Source organism: Daucus carota, chromosome 3 (assembly GCF_001625215.2).
Source record: "Daucus carota subsp. sativus chromosome 3, DH1 v3.0, whole genome shotgun sequence".
Lineage (NCBI taxonomy): Eukaryota > Viridiplantae > Streptophyta > Magnoliopsida > Apiales > Apiaceae > Daucus > Daucus carota.
In genome coordinates this window covers 51211147-51226872 of record NC_030383.2, presented here as the reverse complement: position 1 = coordinate 51226872, position 15726 = coordinate 51211147, and the positions used below count along the sequence as shown (strand labels likewise).

The 15726-nt window shown below is 34.5% G+C and overlaps 1 protein-coding gene across 1 annotated transcript; it reads left to right on the top strand.

Annotated features, from left to right (window-relative positions):
- Window positions 1–4091: 4091 nt before the first annotated feature.
- On the top strand, window positions 4092–8931 carry LOC108214537 (uncharacterized). The gene is made up of 5 exons (XM_017386597.2): window positions 4092–4364; window positions 4779–6213; window positions 7025–7222; window positions 7420–7571; window positions 8116–8931. The coding sequence occupies exons 2-5, from the start codon at window positions 4809–4811 to the stop codon at window positions 8590–8592; spliced, it is 2232 nt and encodes a 743-aa protein (XP_017242086.1). The 5' UTR covers window positions 4092–4364; window positions 4779–4808; the 3' UTR covers window positions 8593–8931.
- Window positions 8932–15726: the final 6795 nt, after the last annotated feature.

Below are 15726 nucleotides of genomic sequence, written 5' to 3'. Positions count from 1 at the left end.
GAACCATGCTCAATAAAGCAAATTTGCCTACATATGTTTGGGATGAAACTGTGAATACTGCATGCTTTACTCAAAACATCTCTCTGATCAATAAATCTCATAATATGACTCCCTATCAGATTTATAAAGGCAAGAAGCCAACAATCAGCTTTTTACGAAGGCCGTTCCATACCTTTTGAGGGCCCAAGGGCGAAAAGAGAAAATGGGCCCTAATTTTTTTACTTTATTAAATTTGATAAAATATAACTTGTAGCAATGCAAACTCAGATTTTAGTCTATTTTAATAAGAAAATAACTTGAAAAACATTCAAGTTTTAACAATAATTCAAATAACAACAAACTACGAAAATCAACTTCGTCGAGTTAGTGTGTGTATTGAATGTACAAAAACAAAAGATTAAACAAGTGCTTAATGATATTTACCTGTGAGTGCGAGATCAATTGATAGTATTATTAGTTTAGGTATTGATGTAGTCATGTAGGGTACGTAAGATAGGCACAATGCACACACGAGGTTATATAATAAAAAGTTTAATATAAAGTTTAAGTTTTTTTTTCCTCTCACTGGACTGATGTATACTGGTAATAATACATGAATTTTATAATTTTTGGGCCCTAAGCGATCGACCTGGATGTCCTTTCTCTGGGCTGGGCCTGCTTTCTACATGTCTTTGGATGCAAATGTTATGTTTTGAGGAATCAAGGTGAAAGCCTGGGAAAGTTTTAAGCCAAGGAAGATAAAGCCATCTTTGTTGGATATTTTGATGGCGAATCTTATAGAGTTTATAACTTGAGAACAAATGTTGTCATGGAATCAGTTCATGTGGTTTTTGATGACAAGAAAATCCAAGGTCTTTTAGATGAAGGATTTCATGATTCTCTCAAGTTTGATGATGAAGGTGAAGGTGTTGTATATGATAGTGATGATGAAGGAAAAATTCAGATTAACAATGTAATGGTAAATATTTTAAGGGATATGTTTTCAACAGAGAATCCAACATTCGTTGAAAATTCAGCTGAAATATCCGTTGAAGCCTCTATTGGGACATCAATTGAAGTGCCATCTCACGATTCTATTCCTGCAAGAAGTCAAGGAGTGTCTGACTTAAGGGGAGCATTTTATAATCATAATTTTGCCTCAAATGATGAAGCCACATCATCAATATTATGGATGAAGAATTAGTTACTTGATTATGGATTGGAAGTTTCTAATATTCCAATATTGTGTGACAACACCAGTGCTATTGCTATTAATGAAAATCCTGTGAAACACTCCAGAACTAAGCATATTGACATAAAATACCACTTTATAAGAGAACATGTCATGGAAGGTATAATAGAGCTTCATTTTGTTCTTAGTGAACAACAAATTACAGATTTTTTTCACCAAACCACTTGATAAATCCACATTCACAAGCTGGTAAGTAAATTAGGTATGGTGAATTATTCTTAATCTTGGTGATATTCTGTTGTGTTAAGCAGCCATAAATTTTCTTTAGTATAATCTTTATTGATTTATAAAAACAAAATTCTGGGTATATGTTAGCAGATAACCATGGAAATATGTCAACGTATGCTCTCGATAATCATCCGTTTAAATATTTAAACAAATTTATTCTCATGCAATACCCGTTGATATAAATTCCAATACGTCAGTTGTCTTATCTGTCATGAATTTTCATCTTAACCGTTGAATTATTTTTCCCTCTCCCACTAATTTATCATACACTCGTGTGTGTAATTTTACGGAGTAGATAAAAATAATTTCTTTTCTTAACGGTTAATTTTTCAGCCAATCATATTTCTTGTTTGAGTTAGTATTTAATCTTTATCAGTTTATTTATTTCTTTTTCACCGTACTTACTCAAATTCTCTCAAGCTCTTCTTCTTCCCAAACTTTCTAATCACTCTGTGAAGTTTGAGCTCTAAGCATCTATACGAGTCAGCATCTGGGTTTGTGTATGAGAAGAATAACTTTGTAGCGGTCATAGACACTAGTGTGGTGGCCGGTGGAGATTATCACAAGATGATGACCTTCATTAGGAATCATAGGCTGTCGCATGCTATGCTTGAAGCTCCTATCATTAATCATGAAGTCGTGGAGGAGATCTCGACCTCTACTGAGTTTGATAGTGAGAATGATACTATTTCTTTCTCTATTAAATTTGAAAATTATGTGATTAATGCTGATGTGATTTCTAGCTGTTTTAAAATTCCTAATAATACTAATTCTGAATTGCCATCTGATGAACAATTAATTGTTCGCTTGAATGATATGGGTTACTCACTACCCATATCTCACTTAGGAAAAATAGTTAGAAAAGGCTTATCATCAACATGATTAGCTAGCATCATGAGAAACCTCACATAATACATGTCTTTAGGCCTATCGGTTCTATCACTTAATTTCTCCCTAATTTCTTGGATCATCAAACCACCAAAATTGAAATACTCATTTGTTAAAAACATATAAAGCATTTGCAAAATTTGTGAAGTAATAACATCAAAATTACTGATTTTTCCAGAGAAAGCCTTAATAAATGCATCACAAAAATTACTCCACTCTCTCCTAAGCCCTTTTCTAACTATTTTACCTAAAGCAGAAGTAGGTAAAGCATAGTTCATGGCATTTAGCATGTTAACTAATTAAATGTCACTACTCACTAGGTAAGCTAGTTACAATATTCTCAGGAATTTTAAAGCAGGCATTTATGACATCACAGTTAATAACATGCTCATTATTTTTAAGAGAAAAGGTAATAGTTCCATCCTCACTATTAAAGATGGCAGTTGTCCAGATTTCTTCCACCACTTCATTGCAAATTGTTGGAGTTGAGAGCATGGTATGGGACAACTGGCTAGACTTGATGAAGTCCATCATTCCGTGGAACTCTTTCTCCTCAATTGTCTCTGTGTTCACAAAAAATGCGAAGTTGTTCTTCTCATAGATGAACCCAGTTGGAGAGGAATACTTCTTCATGGGTGCCATTGAAATTGCAGAGAAAAGCTTGAAGAAAGTTAGGAGTTTCTTTTGCACAGAGAGAGAGGTGCTTGTGAATTCGAAAGAGTGAGATAAAAAGAAATGAAAATAAATTGAAAATTCTTAAATACTATCACAAAAATTGCTATGATTGACTGAAAAATTACCGTTGTGAAGCAAAAACTTTTAATTATCTCTGCAAAAATTACACACATGACTGTATGTATAAAGTAAGATTAAGGGAATAAGGATTCTATTCAAGACAAATACTTCTTCAATAATACTACCTCCATCCCAAATTAGATGAGCTAGTTGACTTTGGGCACGCAACTTTAGGTGCATTGACCGTCTACTTTCGAAATTTATTTTTTTATTTTGTAAATGAAAATTTCATATTTTAATTTTTATTTGCAAAAATAAAATTTTAAAAATAAATCATGTAGCTATGCGGCCAATGAACTTTAAATCACGTGCCCAAAGTCAACAGGGTCATCTAATTTGGGATGGAGGGAGTATATTGTATAAAATATGTTATTAAATGGTATGAGGGGATGTTATTAAATAAATTTAATTTAATTTTTTTGATCCAGTGTCTTCTTTCTCATAGTTCAAGTATAAGCATATTTATATAAATTTATTATAATTGATAAATTCAATGATTAATAATAATGAAAATTAATATGGTTTAAGTTCATATTGTTCTAAATTAAACAAATAGAATCACATCCAATAATCCTAATTTTGAAAAAAAATATTTAATTATCATAGTTTAGACAAGTTTATAATTTTTCTGCTTTTAAATATTTTTAAGATATTCGGTTGAAACTCGGATCCGATCCGAATCCTGAAAAAATCCGAAGAATTGAATTTGAATTTATATTTTAATATTCAAACCCGAACCCGATCCGACCCGAAATATAACGGATTGGATATGGATTTGATAAAACCCGACCCCGTCCAACTCGTCCCTAAGTGTTTTTTTTTTTTTTTTTACAGAATTGTCATCCCTAAGTTAAATTCACGTAAAACATAACGGGGGCGAATAGGGTAAGATTGTTAGTTAAGCAAAGGAAGGCACATTGCTTAATCCAAAAAAAATATTTAATGGGAGCAGGGGTATTCTGGTAAAAAAGACAAACAGTACTCAATAGGCCAAACCCTCCTCACCTCCCCGACTTGTGTCGCATATCATATCAACAAAAATGAAAGCAGAAAACCCTAGAAAACCAATTGGATCCCAATAAATTCGATTTATGTGTAAATTGCGGTCTACAATCTTGGATCTCATCTCCTCTCAATTCTTCTTCATTCCTGCTGCTCATTTCTCTTGTTTCGCCTCTGCTTTCATCCGCCTCTTTCCACATTCAACCCTCCTCTCTTGGCTGTGAGTAGTATTTCAACTCTTTTTTTTTTTTTTTTCCAATTAACGATTTTCAGATTTCAACAATGAATATGTATATGCTTGTTTAGAGGTGTTATTTGGGTCTTCTATTTTCATTGTCATACATGTCTATTGCTATGCCTTTGTATATATGTATATTGTCTTTATGATGTGTGTGTGTGTGTGTGTTTCTGTGCAGCTATCATTTGTGATTTTCTTATTGTGTTCAATTTATTTCGAGTACATGGATAAGTTGAGTTTCAGGGTTTTTTCGTAATGTCCGCTTGGTAGGTTCATCTGATATATTTTAAGTGATTTTTGGCATGCCCTAATTTATGATGTATATGATTTATTAGTCTTTTGGTTGAATACTGTGTTTTCTTGTAGCTAATAATATAGTTTTAATGACTTGATCAGGCTGCAAAAGTACAAGTTTTGGAACTTAAGATGTCATCATATCCTGTTTTGTACAACAAACCAATTGATCAATGGAAAGTCACTGAGCTGAAAGATGAACTGAGGAAGCGGAAATTGCCAATTAAGGGGTTGAAGGATGATTTGATAAGGCGTTTGGATGAATCACTTCAGCAGGAAATTGAAATTACCAACGCAAGTGCTGACCAAGGTTTTGCTTCTCAACCTAAACCTGATATCCAGTATCAAGGTGCCACAACAGTTCCAGGATTTGATGGAAAAAATAGCGCCACCACTAATAAGAGTGAGAACAAGAATGCAGAACTGGATGTTGATGTCAATATGGGGTCAAGCATTCAGGAACAATTTGTGGGAGGAGATACCAAGGCATCAGAACCTGTCATGGTACCTGAAACTACGGCGGATTTCGATGTTCAGGGAGCAACTTTAGACTCGAGTGTTCAGGCAAATAGTATAAAAACCAGTGATGATGTGACCACAGTGGGAACCGTTCAGGAAGTAATCACAGTGGAAGCTGTTCAGGAAGTAACCACAGTGGAAGCTGTTCCGGAAGTAACAACAGTGGGATTCAGTCCACTGGTTGGTGTTACTGGATTATATTTGAGTGAGCAGGAGTTGCTGAACAACGGAGCTCAGAACATAAGTGAGGATGTGAACATCCAGCCGCTGAACCAGAACTTGAACCCTCCACACGAGGAGGCCAAACTTAATTCATCTGAACTTGAAACCCAGGTATCTGAGGTCACCGAAGCAAAAGATAATTCTAATTCTATTCATAATGTCCCTGTTGCTGAGAGAATTGAGGATCTGAACATCCAGCCACAGAACGAGGATTCAAATCCTCTACATGATGCCAATCTCAATTCCTTTGCTCCTGAATCCCAGGTATTTGAGGTCAGCAAAGTAACATCTGATTCTATTTCTACTGATAATGTTAAAATTAATGAACAAATAGAATTTAAGGATAATATAATTGCTGATGATGTCAAATTAGACTTTGATGTTAAGCATGATAGGGAAGAGCCATCATCGGGCAATATTGACCTGGGTGATGGCAATTTACAACCAATGGATGTTAAAGAACACCAAGAAAATGAAGTTAAAGTTGAAGAGACTGCAAATAGAGCTGAAAATCCAGACATAGCCAAGAATGATGGTGGAGATGTTGAGTTCTTAGAGAAGTTAAACTTGGACAGAAGTTCTGGTGACGATTCAATAGAGGAGGATCCATTAGAAAGTAAGCAGATAGAGTCAAAATCTTTATCTGATGTAGCAGGAGATAAGAGGGAGAAAGTGGAGGTGACCGTAGTGAGACAAGATTTTCCAATTGATGCCATGGTGGTTGAATCTGTTCCTGATGGAATAGCTGAAAATAAGAATGTTACTGCTGTTGCTTCCATGAAACGAAAGCCTCAAGGTAAGATTTTAATAGGGGATTTTTTCTCTGTTAAATGCTTTACCTTTTTTTGGTCGAAAGTATTAATGTGATGCAGTATCTGTAGTTTGAATTACATGGCATGACTATCCTTTTTTCCCCCTATAAAAAAACACAAGCGTTATGAATTATGATGAATTTCTCAGGTTCCAAACCTACTTGAATTAAAAAATGTATAACCACTTTAATTTAAATATATCTCTAGGGCCTAATTATTAAAAACCTATTTTCTCGGGCCTTAAGAAATATTAATATCTATCTATATTATACTACTAAATCTGAAACAATAAAAATATTGGTTGGTCTGTTGGGGTTTGGGCCGATCCACTGGCCTATATATTTTAAAACCTATAAGAGTGGGTCTACTTATTTTACGAACGTATTTCAGTTAAAACATATATAACCCACCTTAATTTGAACTCATCTATAGTGTCGGTTGTCATACCAATCTACATGCATGTTTATTTTAAAACCTATCTTAATGGGTGTACTTATTATACAAACCTATACCAATTAATACATATATAATTACTGCAATTTAAACACGCCTCGAGGGCCTAAATTTCTTACGAAAAAATATATTAAAATAATAAACACATCTATATGTAATATACTATTTAGACATCTGAACTTGACTAATAATTCTAGAAATCTATTTTTTTTTTTAAAATAAATACAAATTAAAATAATCACTTGTACATCGCACTAGATATAAGGTAGTAATAATTACAATTTTTTTTCTTCTGTAATTTTCTTTTAACTGCTAACATTTTCCCATAAATGTTTTAACCAGACCAAGAAACAGTTGGGAACTTTGATACTACAAAAAGGCAGCGCAGGTGGAACTCTGAAGGCCTTAAAGCTGTCGAACCAATTAGTGACAATGTATCACCATCTATAACACCTAAGGGCACATTCCAGTCAAATGCGAAACGTAATTTTTCTAGATCTGATTCTATGTCCAGTGTGGAAACACCCAAAGAACGGACTGGTGAGTAATACATTCTCCTTGACTATAAATGATATGAAATCTGCACCTTAAGTTTATAGCGCTAAAAGCACCAGAACTTGAACAATATACCAAAGTAGAACCACATATGTTTGTTGAAAAGCTTAAATTTTGAGCACTTATGATATCTTTTTTCCCAATTCAAATAATGAAATATGTGTCTTATACTTTTTCTGCAGTTCCCCCATCATTGAAGCCACCGACAAGTGCTCTTAGGATTGATCGATTTTTGCGTCCTTTCACTTTGAAAGCTGTGCAAGAACTTCTTGGGAAAACAGGCAAAGTGACCAACTTCTGGATGGATCATATTAAAACTCACTGCTATGTCAGTGTAAGTCCTCTGGTCTCCCTGTTCCCATTCTCCTCATGTACGTGAAGAGGCAACCAAGAAACTAGTTTGAATAATTAACCTGATATAGAGCCCGTTTAGCCGAGTTTAAAATTGTGACTTATGACTTGATGTGACTTAATATGAAAAGCTGGGAGCTTAAAATGTCTGTTGGGTAATTTTGACTTATTAGTGACTTACAGGTTATTAAAAATATAATAATAAAAATAAAAGTAACTTATGAGTAACTTATGACTTATGGGTAACTTTTATCAAAATAACAAAAGAAGCCACTAAAAAAAGTATCTCAAACTAACTTCTAACTTTAAGTCAGTTTCAGGCTAATTTCTGACTTTAAGTCAGTTTTTAACTTATTACACAAATAGACACTTTCTAGCTTAAAGTTAGAAACAGCTTTAAGCTAATGGCTTTGTGGATTGCCAATCAGGCTCATAGTGATATGTTGTGTTGTGAAACATACTTCTATGCAGGCCCCTCTTGTGTTATAAAGTGTGACTAATGGTCCTTTGCTTTTCTGTGAATGTAGTACTCAGCCATTGAGGAAGCTGTAGAGACCCGAAATGCTGTATACAACTTGCAATGGCCAGCAAATGGAGGCCGTCTTCTGGTTGCTGAGTTTGTTGAACCCCAGGAAGTGCAAATGCGAATAGAGGCTCCTCCTCCTATAGTAGCTCCTGTTCTACCTGCTGTTCCTGTTCCCATGCAGTCACAGCCTTCTCCTCGTGTACCGGTGCAGAGACAGGTGCCTCAAGCTCAGCCGCATTTTCCGGTTTCTCTCCCTCAGCTAGCACCAGCGCCAGTGTCTAATCCACCAGCAGCAAGGGAACGGGCTCTTCCACCCCCACCCCCACCCCCGGAAAGAGTTGAGCCACCAATCGTCACGTTGGACGATCTCTTTAGGAAAACCAAGGCAACTCCTCGCATCTATTACCTACCATTGTCCGATGAACAAGTGAATGCCAAGCAAAGTGCAGAAGGAAAACCACCGAGCAGTAGAGCTTAGGCTTTTCCACAAGAAGCTGCTCTCGCATGTCCTGAAATTAGTGATAAACTATTGTCATATAATTACCTCTTTGCAGGTATGCAGGTATTGCTCTTAGAAAGAAACTCTGTAGGAGCTGAATTTCATGGATTTTCTTTTTCTTTGAGAGGCTGAACCTTTTAATTTTAGTTCTGGACTTGTTAAAGTTACATTCCTATTTCATAATAGATCGAACCTAGTATTTATTTGTTTGGTCCCTCAAAAGATACCATGGACACAGTATTTTGATGGGGGCTAAGTCGGAAAGTGCCAATTTGAACCTACTTGATACTTATTTTATGTGACTAGTTTATTGAGGTTTGTTTGGTACGATTGAAAGGTAAAGGTGAACTGAATATTATCTCGAGTCTGTAAAAATTTCGATACGCAACTGAGCTGTAGTAGTTATACTTTAGACCAATTGATCAGATTGAGGTTGTTGCTTGATAAAATTTGTGACAATTGTTTTTTTCTGAAATATTTTATATTTATTTTTGGCTAGTCTGATTATATTTTATTAACTGAAATGTATATGGGGTCTTACACCATTACAAATCTTTTTTAGAATAAAAGTGATAAATTAAGATAAAAAATCTCTAGATCACATCAAAATATCTCTTTTTTCATTCGGAAAAACCATTGGCCAGGACCGGGAAAGGAGCAGTAGTTTAAAAGCTCACCAGTCTAGCTACCAATTTTGAAGGATCAGCCGGCTTAAGTCCTGGTATCACTGAAGCCTGAAAGAATTACTGAATAAAGGATCTTCTTAAATATTTTATTTTTGTTTCGAATGTAAACTAGTGAAAGGATTTAAATTTCAATATGTGGAAGTTTTACATATGTGATTCAGTGAATGTAAACTTGACATTTTGAAGTTTTTTGCAATTCCATATTTTCAAAAATTGTAACTAAATATTTGTTTTTACACTTCTGTTTTTCGGAATAACAAAAATAATTTCTTCGCTTCGGTTTGAAACCAATTCTTTTCGGTTCGGTTTACACAGATACGATAGAACTGGTTGTGCCCTTTCCGACAAATAAAGAGAACACAGATTTTAACGGAATAAGAACGACTTTCTAATTTCCGAATGACCTATTTGGTATTAAAAAAGGTCGCTTGCTTACTTGGTACTTGTGGTGAGAAAAGTAGTTCAACCTAACGAGTAGTCTTTCTATTTGGAGGTCGTTTGGGCTCCTTGTGCACGTAACAAAAAGGAAAGAGGCCGACTTCGTGCAGGAAAAATATATATCACGTCGATCAAGTGAGGGTTAGGAAAAAGGTCAAAGGCCAACTTATGGTGCAGGAAAAATATATATCACTCTGATCAGATGAGGGCTAGGAAAAAAGTCAAAGGCATTTAATGAGAACTTTTTAAACTTATACGAGGAATGACTAGTTTGAGAACATCACTCTTAGTTATGAGATATTTTGGTTCTTGTCATTAAGTTAGCTGGAAAGACTTGTCATAGGTTCATCCCTTAAAGTGGGAGATCAGCGGTATTGGTAAGCATCTTAAGTCAATAAGTCTGAGTAGACAAGAAAACATAGAGTCGTTAGCTTCAAAGATTGATCCCCCCAAGTCATTACATTGTTAGAGATGAGTGTCCTGGTTTTAAGCCTTGGAGGTCTTGCTTTGAATACAACTAGTTGATGAACAAGCACCGGAGAAGACCTGACTTCTGATCCTAGTTTTCTTTTCCATACTAGTAGAGCAAGAAGAGCAAATCGAGACTAAAGGCCGACACTTTCTCTTTGCAAGAATCCTGTTATCCTATGATGTGATAGAAAGGGGAAAAGAAAATTTAAGGGAAATCCGTCGAAAATTTTTAATATTCCTCCCCACTGAACGTTCCTGAACCTAAAACAGGACAAATTTACTTCGATAAGCTTACCAGCTGACTACGAAATCAGTCACACCTTGAGTTCATAACCATCATAACCTAACTCCAGGACTGTTACGAGCACTGATCCTTCTGTTCAAAGCCAAAATTTCTCCTATTTAATGTAGTTTCTCCGGAAGCGAGCTAACTGACTAACGACAATCTCTGTAATCCCAAAAACTGCTTAGCCACATTATAACACTGGAAAAGAAAACTACATCTTTTCATGCAGTCGATGCTCGTGATGGAACCCAATCCGATGTTGTTTCCAATATTCCTAAACAAATTGCATCCAAGGTGTTGAAGAACAATGGTATGCTTGTTCTGTTTGTTTAGATGTGAAGATTTATGGTCCAGAAGTTGCTCCGATTTCAGATTCTATTCCATGAAGTCACCTTGTATCTGTACCAGATGTAGAGGCCACACTCTATAATGAACACGCTCTGTTTCAGTCTTCTAATTCCTTTAAAGAGTCTAACATAGATGACTTTCATTTGGTACTTTTCGTAAGTCTTCGTCTTTCTACTTAATAACTTGATATTCTGCAGGTTAGGTTTGTCTTGATATGTACTCGGATGAAATTGATTTAACCAATTATTTTTGTGTGTATATTGGTTTCAGGTTGTACCAGTATATTCATGTGGTTGATGAAAATTTGTTGCGGCTAAAGAAAATTGCTCGTATTTTGACAAGCATTCCCAAAATTACAGTCAGTTTCATTTATTTTGTATTATGATTTTTGTCTGTGGTTGTGCTTTGGATGTTGCAGAAACTTTGTAGTAGAAATTGTTATTACAATATCTTAAGCAAAATTAATTTAATTGTATTATTTTTTATTTTAATTATTATTTTTTTCAAAAACAATAACTTTATGTGTTGGTTGTTTGTAGAGGCGACATCTATAACCCAACTCTTAAGTGGGCGGTCATTATGCTCTAGCTTATAAACGACTTTATTCGTCGGTTGTTCAAGTTGTCGACGTAAATGAACGACTTTAGGCATTGGTTCTTTAAAATTACCGATGTTGATTAAGGATTTTATGTGTCCTAGAGATGAATTAAGAGCTGAAGCATATGAGCGCATCTAGTATTGTAAAGCTGCGGAAGGAGCGTGTGTTTCGCTCTGATACCATATCACAAAACACAGTTACTCCATTAAAGTAACCAGAGACCAAAGCTCAAAGAAGAAAACACTCTATATTGATGCTATGTAAAAACAGAACTTCAAAGTTGAATACACAGCAAACCTACTTATATAGACATCAGCTCTATTCTAGAACTATCTACATGACCCTATATACAGTGATGTAGCTCGTGCTATTTGTAACAGAATGACAGCTAAGATGTAACTGTCTTTGCCACCACTTGCTCTTGTTTTATTCCTGTGTGCAGCTGCCCAGTTGACCTTGCTGTGTTGCTGCACTCTTGACTATTATCTGTAACAGATTTTTTCATTGACCGACGCCTTTAATCAACTTTTAGTGCCACTATTTAATCGACACTATAGTTATATATTTATAGCATCCCCGCATACACAACGCCAAAACACCGATGCTAAAGACGTATTTTGACCGATTTATACTAATGATACCTTATTTACTCCACATTGTAAATGAATGAAAACGATTTAAACTGAGTTGCATCATTTATATAGTTGAGTTGGTAATTCAAATTGAAATTCGATATCCATATGTGATTTTTGTTAAGTAATTTATTCTGGCCAGTAAACTTAGTAACATGATATATATGTATTTACAAATCAGAAAGCAGTGAAAAAAAAAACACTTTGATTTTCATTAAATCAAATTGAACGTACAAGTGTCGAAGAAACTGTGGGCAGCTGGAGAGCAAAGATTTACACACTTAAACATAAGAGAGTGCACATACAAACTTCACATGTAGAATTATATTAAGTAGACATGCAATAAGGCAAGCCCTGACGATTCCATGTTCATTTTGTAGAATCCGAGACATTTGAGGGATGAATCTTGCTTTTACCCTCGGATTTTTGAGCACTGGCAACACTTTTATCTGCCGCTCCATCCTTTTCAGATATATTTTTCTCCTTGTGCAGTTTCTCTTGGAGACGCTTTCGTTGAACGTTAAGAAGAGCATAGCTAGCACCCATTGAAGACATTGTGAGATGTATAAGAATGTGAATGTTGGTACAGTTTATTATGTTTGTGTTTGTGTTAGTATCCAAATTTGGGCTGCTGTGGCCTGTGAGGTTGGAGAAGAATGTGAAGGGTTCTTATAGGGAAAGTTCTGCATTTTTTTATGAACTATTTAATGGATGAAGATTTAAGTTGTAAACTATTCATTTAGTTCATGGATGATACATTATCGAAGTGGTTTGGAGCCCAAAACCTAAAGTTATCTAAATTAATGTTGTGGCTAAACAATGTGCCACATCGGTTGTGATATGGACCTTGTATAGTTGGACATAAATGAGTTATATATGTTGCTTTGAGTGCGAGTGTCTCTGTGTGCGCGGGTTTTTATTAAATCGTACCGTCAAATATGTAAAACAAGAATCGAAATAATTAATTCTATAAATTCATGATTTATTATAAGATTTGTCAAAATTATTTTTCGTAAAACATATAAGTTCAAGTGAAATTGGAATCTAATTAATTTATCTAAAATGTTAAATATTTATAAAAAAATAATTAGGGATATTATAATAAATAGGAGATTTTTAAGACATCGACGTACAGAGAGATGGGCATATCGGAGGAGTTATACATCTATTATACTCTAACGCTGTGTTCACTTCATGGAATGAAACGAGAGAAAAATGAAATGAAAAATCATATAGAAGTTTTAAAGAGAAAGAAGAAAGTATGAAATAATAATGACAAAATATGAATGTAGTTAAAATTCTTGCGAGAAAGATTGTGAAGAAACATGATGTAGAAAAGGAATGAGCATTCCTTTCAAAACATGTGGGTTAAAGTTATATTCGAAATACTAATGTTGTGTTTGGTTGGATAGAATGGAATAGAATGGAATGAGTGAAAATACTTGAAACTAATGGAGATAGGAAGAAAGTTTTGGAAAAAATTTGAGAGAGTGCAAAATTGCTATGTGAGGTTTGAGAAGAATTGAGGATAGGAGAGAATGGATCATTCCTTCTCAAATTGAAGATGTGATATCTACTACATGATGTAAGGAATGGAATGGAAAAAAAAATGAAAATTCTTAAAAATTGTCCATAAGATAGTCCATTTTTCATTCCATTCCTTCCGAAATCATTCACCCCAACCAAACACAGCATAAGGTTGAAATGATTGAAGGAATGAAAATTATTTACAGTTTTTTTATCAACACCATTTTAGAATATCAAATTCATTCCATTCTCCATCCATTTTATTCACTCCAAGTGAACACAACCTAAATGATTGTTTTTCATTTATTAGCGAGTTTTTTTTGCAGAAGATAGTTGTTTGAAATGTGGATGCCATGACCTAACTCATGTATTCAAATAAAAATTCATGTGCTAACATATTTGATACTCGTGATAAGTCAGTAATTTATACAAGACTGTCTCAATCACCTATTAGGACGATATATCATTATGTTGGGAATAAATTAGTGAAGTACTCCCTCCATCCCATTTTAAGTGTCCACTTTGCAAATTTCACACATCTTAAGAAACAATTAATGTAATGTTTTTATCATTATCTTCACACACCTATTCACTTTGGTTTTTATAAATATTAATTACATATAGCACCATTCCTATTGTGTATTTGACTTTTCTTCATATTGGAAAGTTGGTTGTATTTAATACTATATTGGAACTAGTAAAAATTTGCATGGATTAAAGAGTATGACACATATTTTGGGAAATTTTTTTTCGGCAAAGTGGACACTTAAAATGGGATGGTGGGAGTAATTAATAGCCGGGAGTGCGCAGTGCGGTTCCAATAAAGTGGTTTAACTTTCTTTCCCCAAGCAAATGACTATGGTTTATGCCTAGCATTGTCATCGATCAGCAGCCTTATTAATAAATACCCCTAACTAGCTCTAAAATCAAAAATCAAAATATAAAGAGGATGAGAAAATATAGAGCTCCAAAAAAGGTGGCTTTTAGTGAATTGAAAAGTGAGAATAGAGTTTAAGTTTCAAAAAAACTGCAATAAATATAGAGATTCAGTGCATTGAGAAATGAGAATAAAGTTGAGTTTCAAAAAAATCACAATAAACATAGAGATAAATTTATGTTGAAAGAAGAGAGGGACATGTAATTTGGGACAATTTTTGTACTTAAAACTGACATGTATATTAAGACGGAGGGAGTATAAGTTAAAAGTATATATAAAAAGTATTATGGGAGTTGGCACTCTTAATTTTATATTAAATTAGTAAAAGTTTAATATTCTAAATTATAAACAGCAGACTCTTGAAGATGCTCTTACATATTAAAATTTTAAAAAGTTCATTTCTAAATGAAAACCACTAAAAAAGATTTCTCTTCAGATTTTCAGTATCTGGCTTCAAAAACACAAAACAAGAACTTCTGCTTCTTTTGTCAAATAGTATACGAGAGAACTTAAAAATGCTCAAAGAAGTTAAAGTCATACAGCCAAAGAGGCCATGTGTTATGGGTAAATTTTATCATAAAATTAATTCACTGTAAAAATTAAGTCAACTAACAAGTTTTTGACTTATCGCTAATTTTGAATTGATTTGTGATTAATCATATAAAAAGAAATTTTCCAATTTAAAGTTTAAAATAATTCAAAATCTAGACTTCAAGCTTTGATAAATGTTAGAATATGATCCTGGTAAGGTATTAGGAGAATTGGTCACTTAACATGGTATCAGAGTATATTCTAAAACCTCAAGGTGTTAGAGAATGACACTTTCTAGGATCTTATATTCCAACATTTCCCCTCACTCGAGAGCCCATTTATGGGGAGTGGATCACGGACGCTCATCTTTGGAGCATTAATTTGCCATTCGTGCCATTCGTGCCACTATAAATTGTGAGAATATAGGGGTGGCAGGGATCGAACCTGAGTCCTCTGCCAGCCTGAGCTCTGATACCATGTAGAGAACCATTCCATCTAAAACCTTGAGGTTTTAGAGTAACTGGTTCCTTAACATGGTAGCAGAGCTTAGGCTCGCGGGAGATTCGAGTTCGACTCCCTGTGATCCCCAATATTCTCATAATTTACTAAGGACACGAAGGCAAGTTTATACCCCAAAAGATGGGCGCCCGTGATCCACG

Bases quoted from the DNA above. Each gene is read 5' to 3' on its own strand.
- LOC108214537 (XM_017386597.2), top strand. From the start codon at position 4,809: ATGTCATCATATCCTGTTTTGTACAACAAACCAATTGATCAATGGAAA. The intron at 6,214-7,024 runs GTAAGATTTTAA...TGTTTTAACCAG, and splicing joins CATGAAACGAAAGCCTCAAG to ACCAAGAAACAGTTGGGAAC. The intron at 7,223-7,419 runs GTGAGTAATACA...CTTTTTCTGCAG, and splicing joins AACACCCAAAGAACGGACTG to TTCCCCCATCATTGAAGCCA.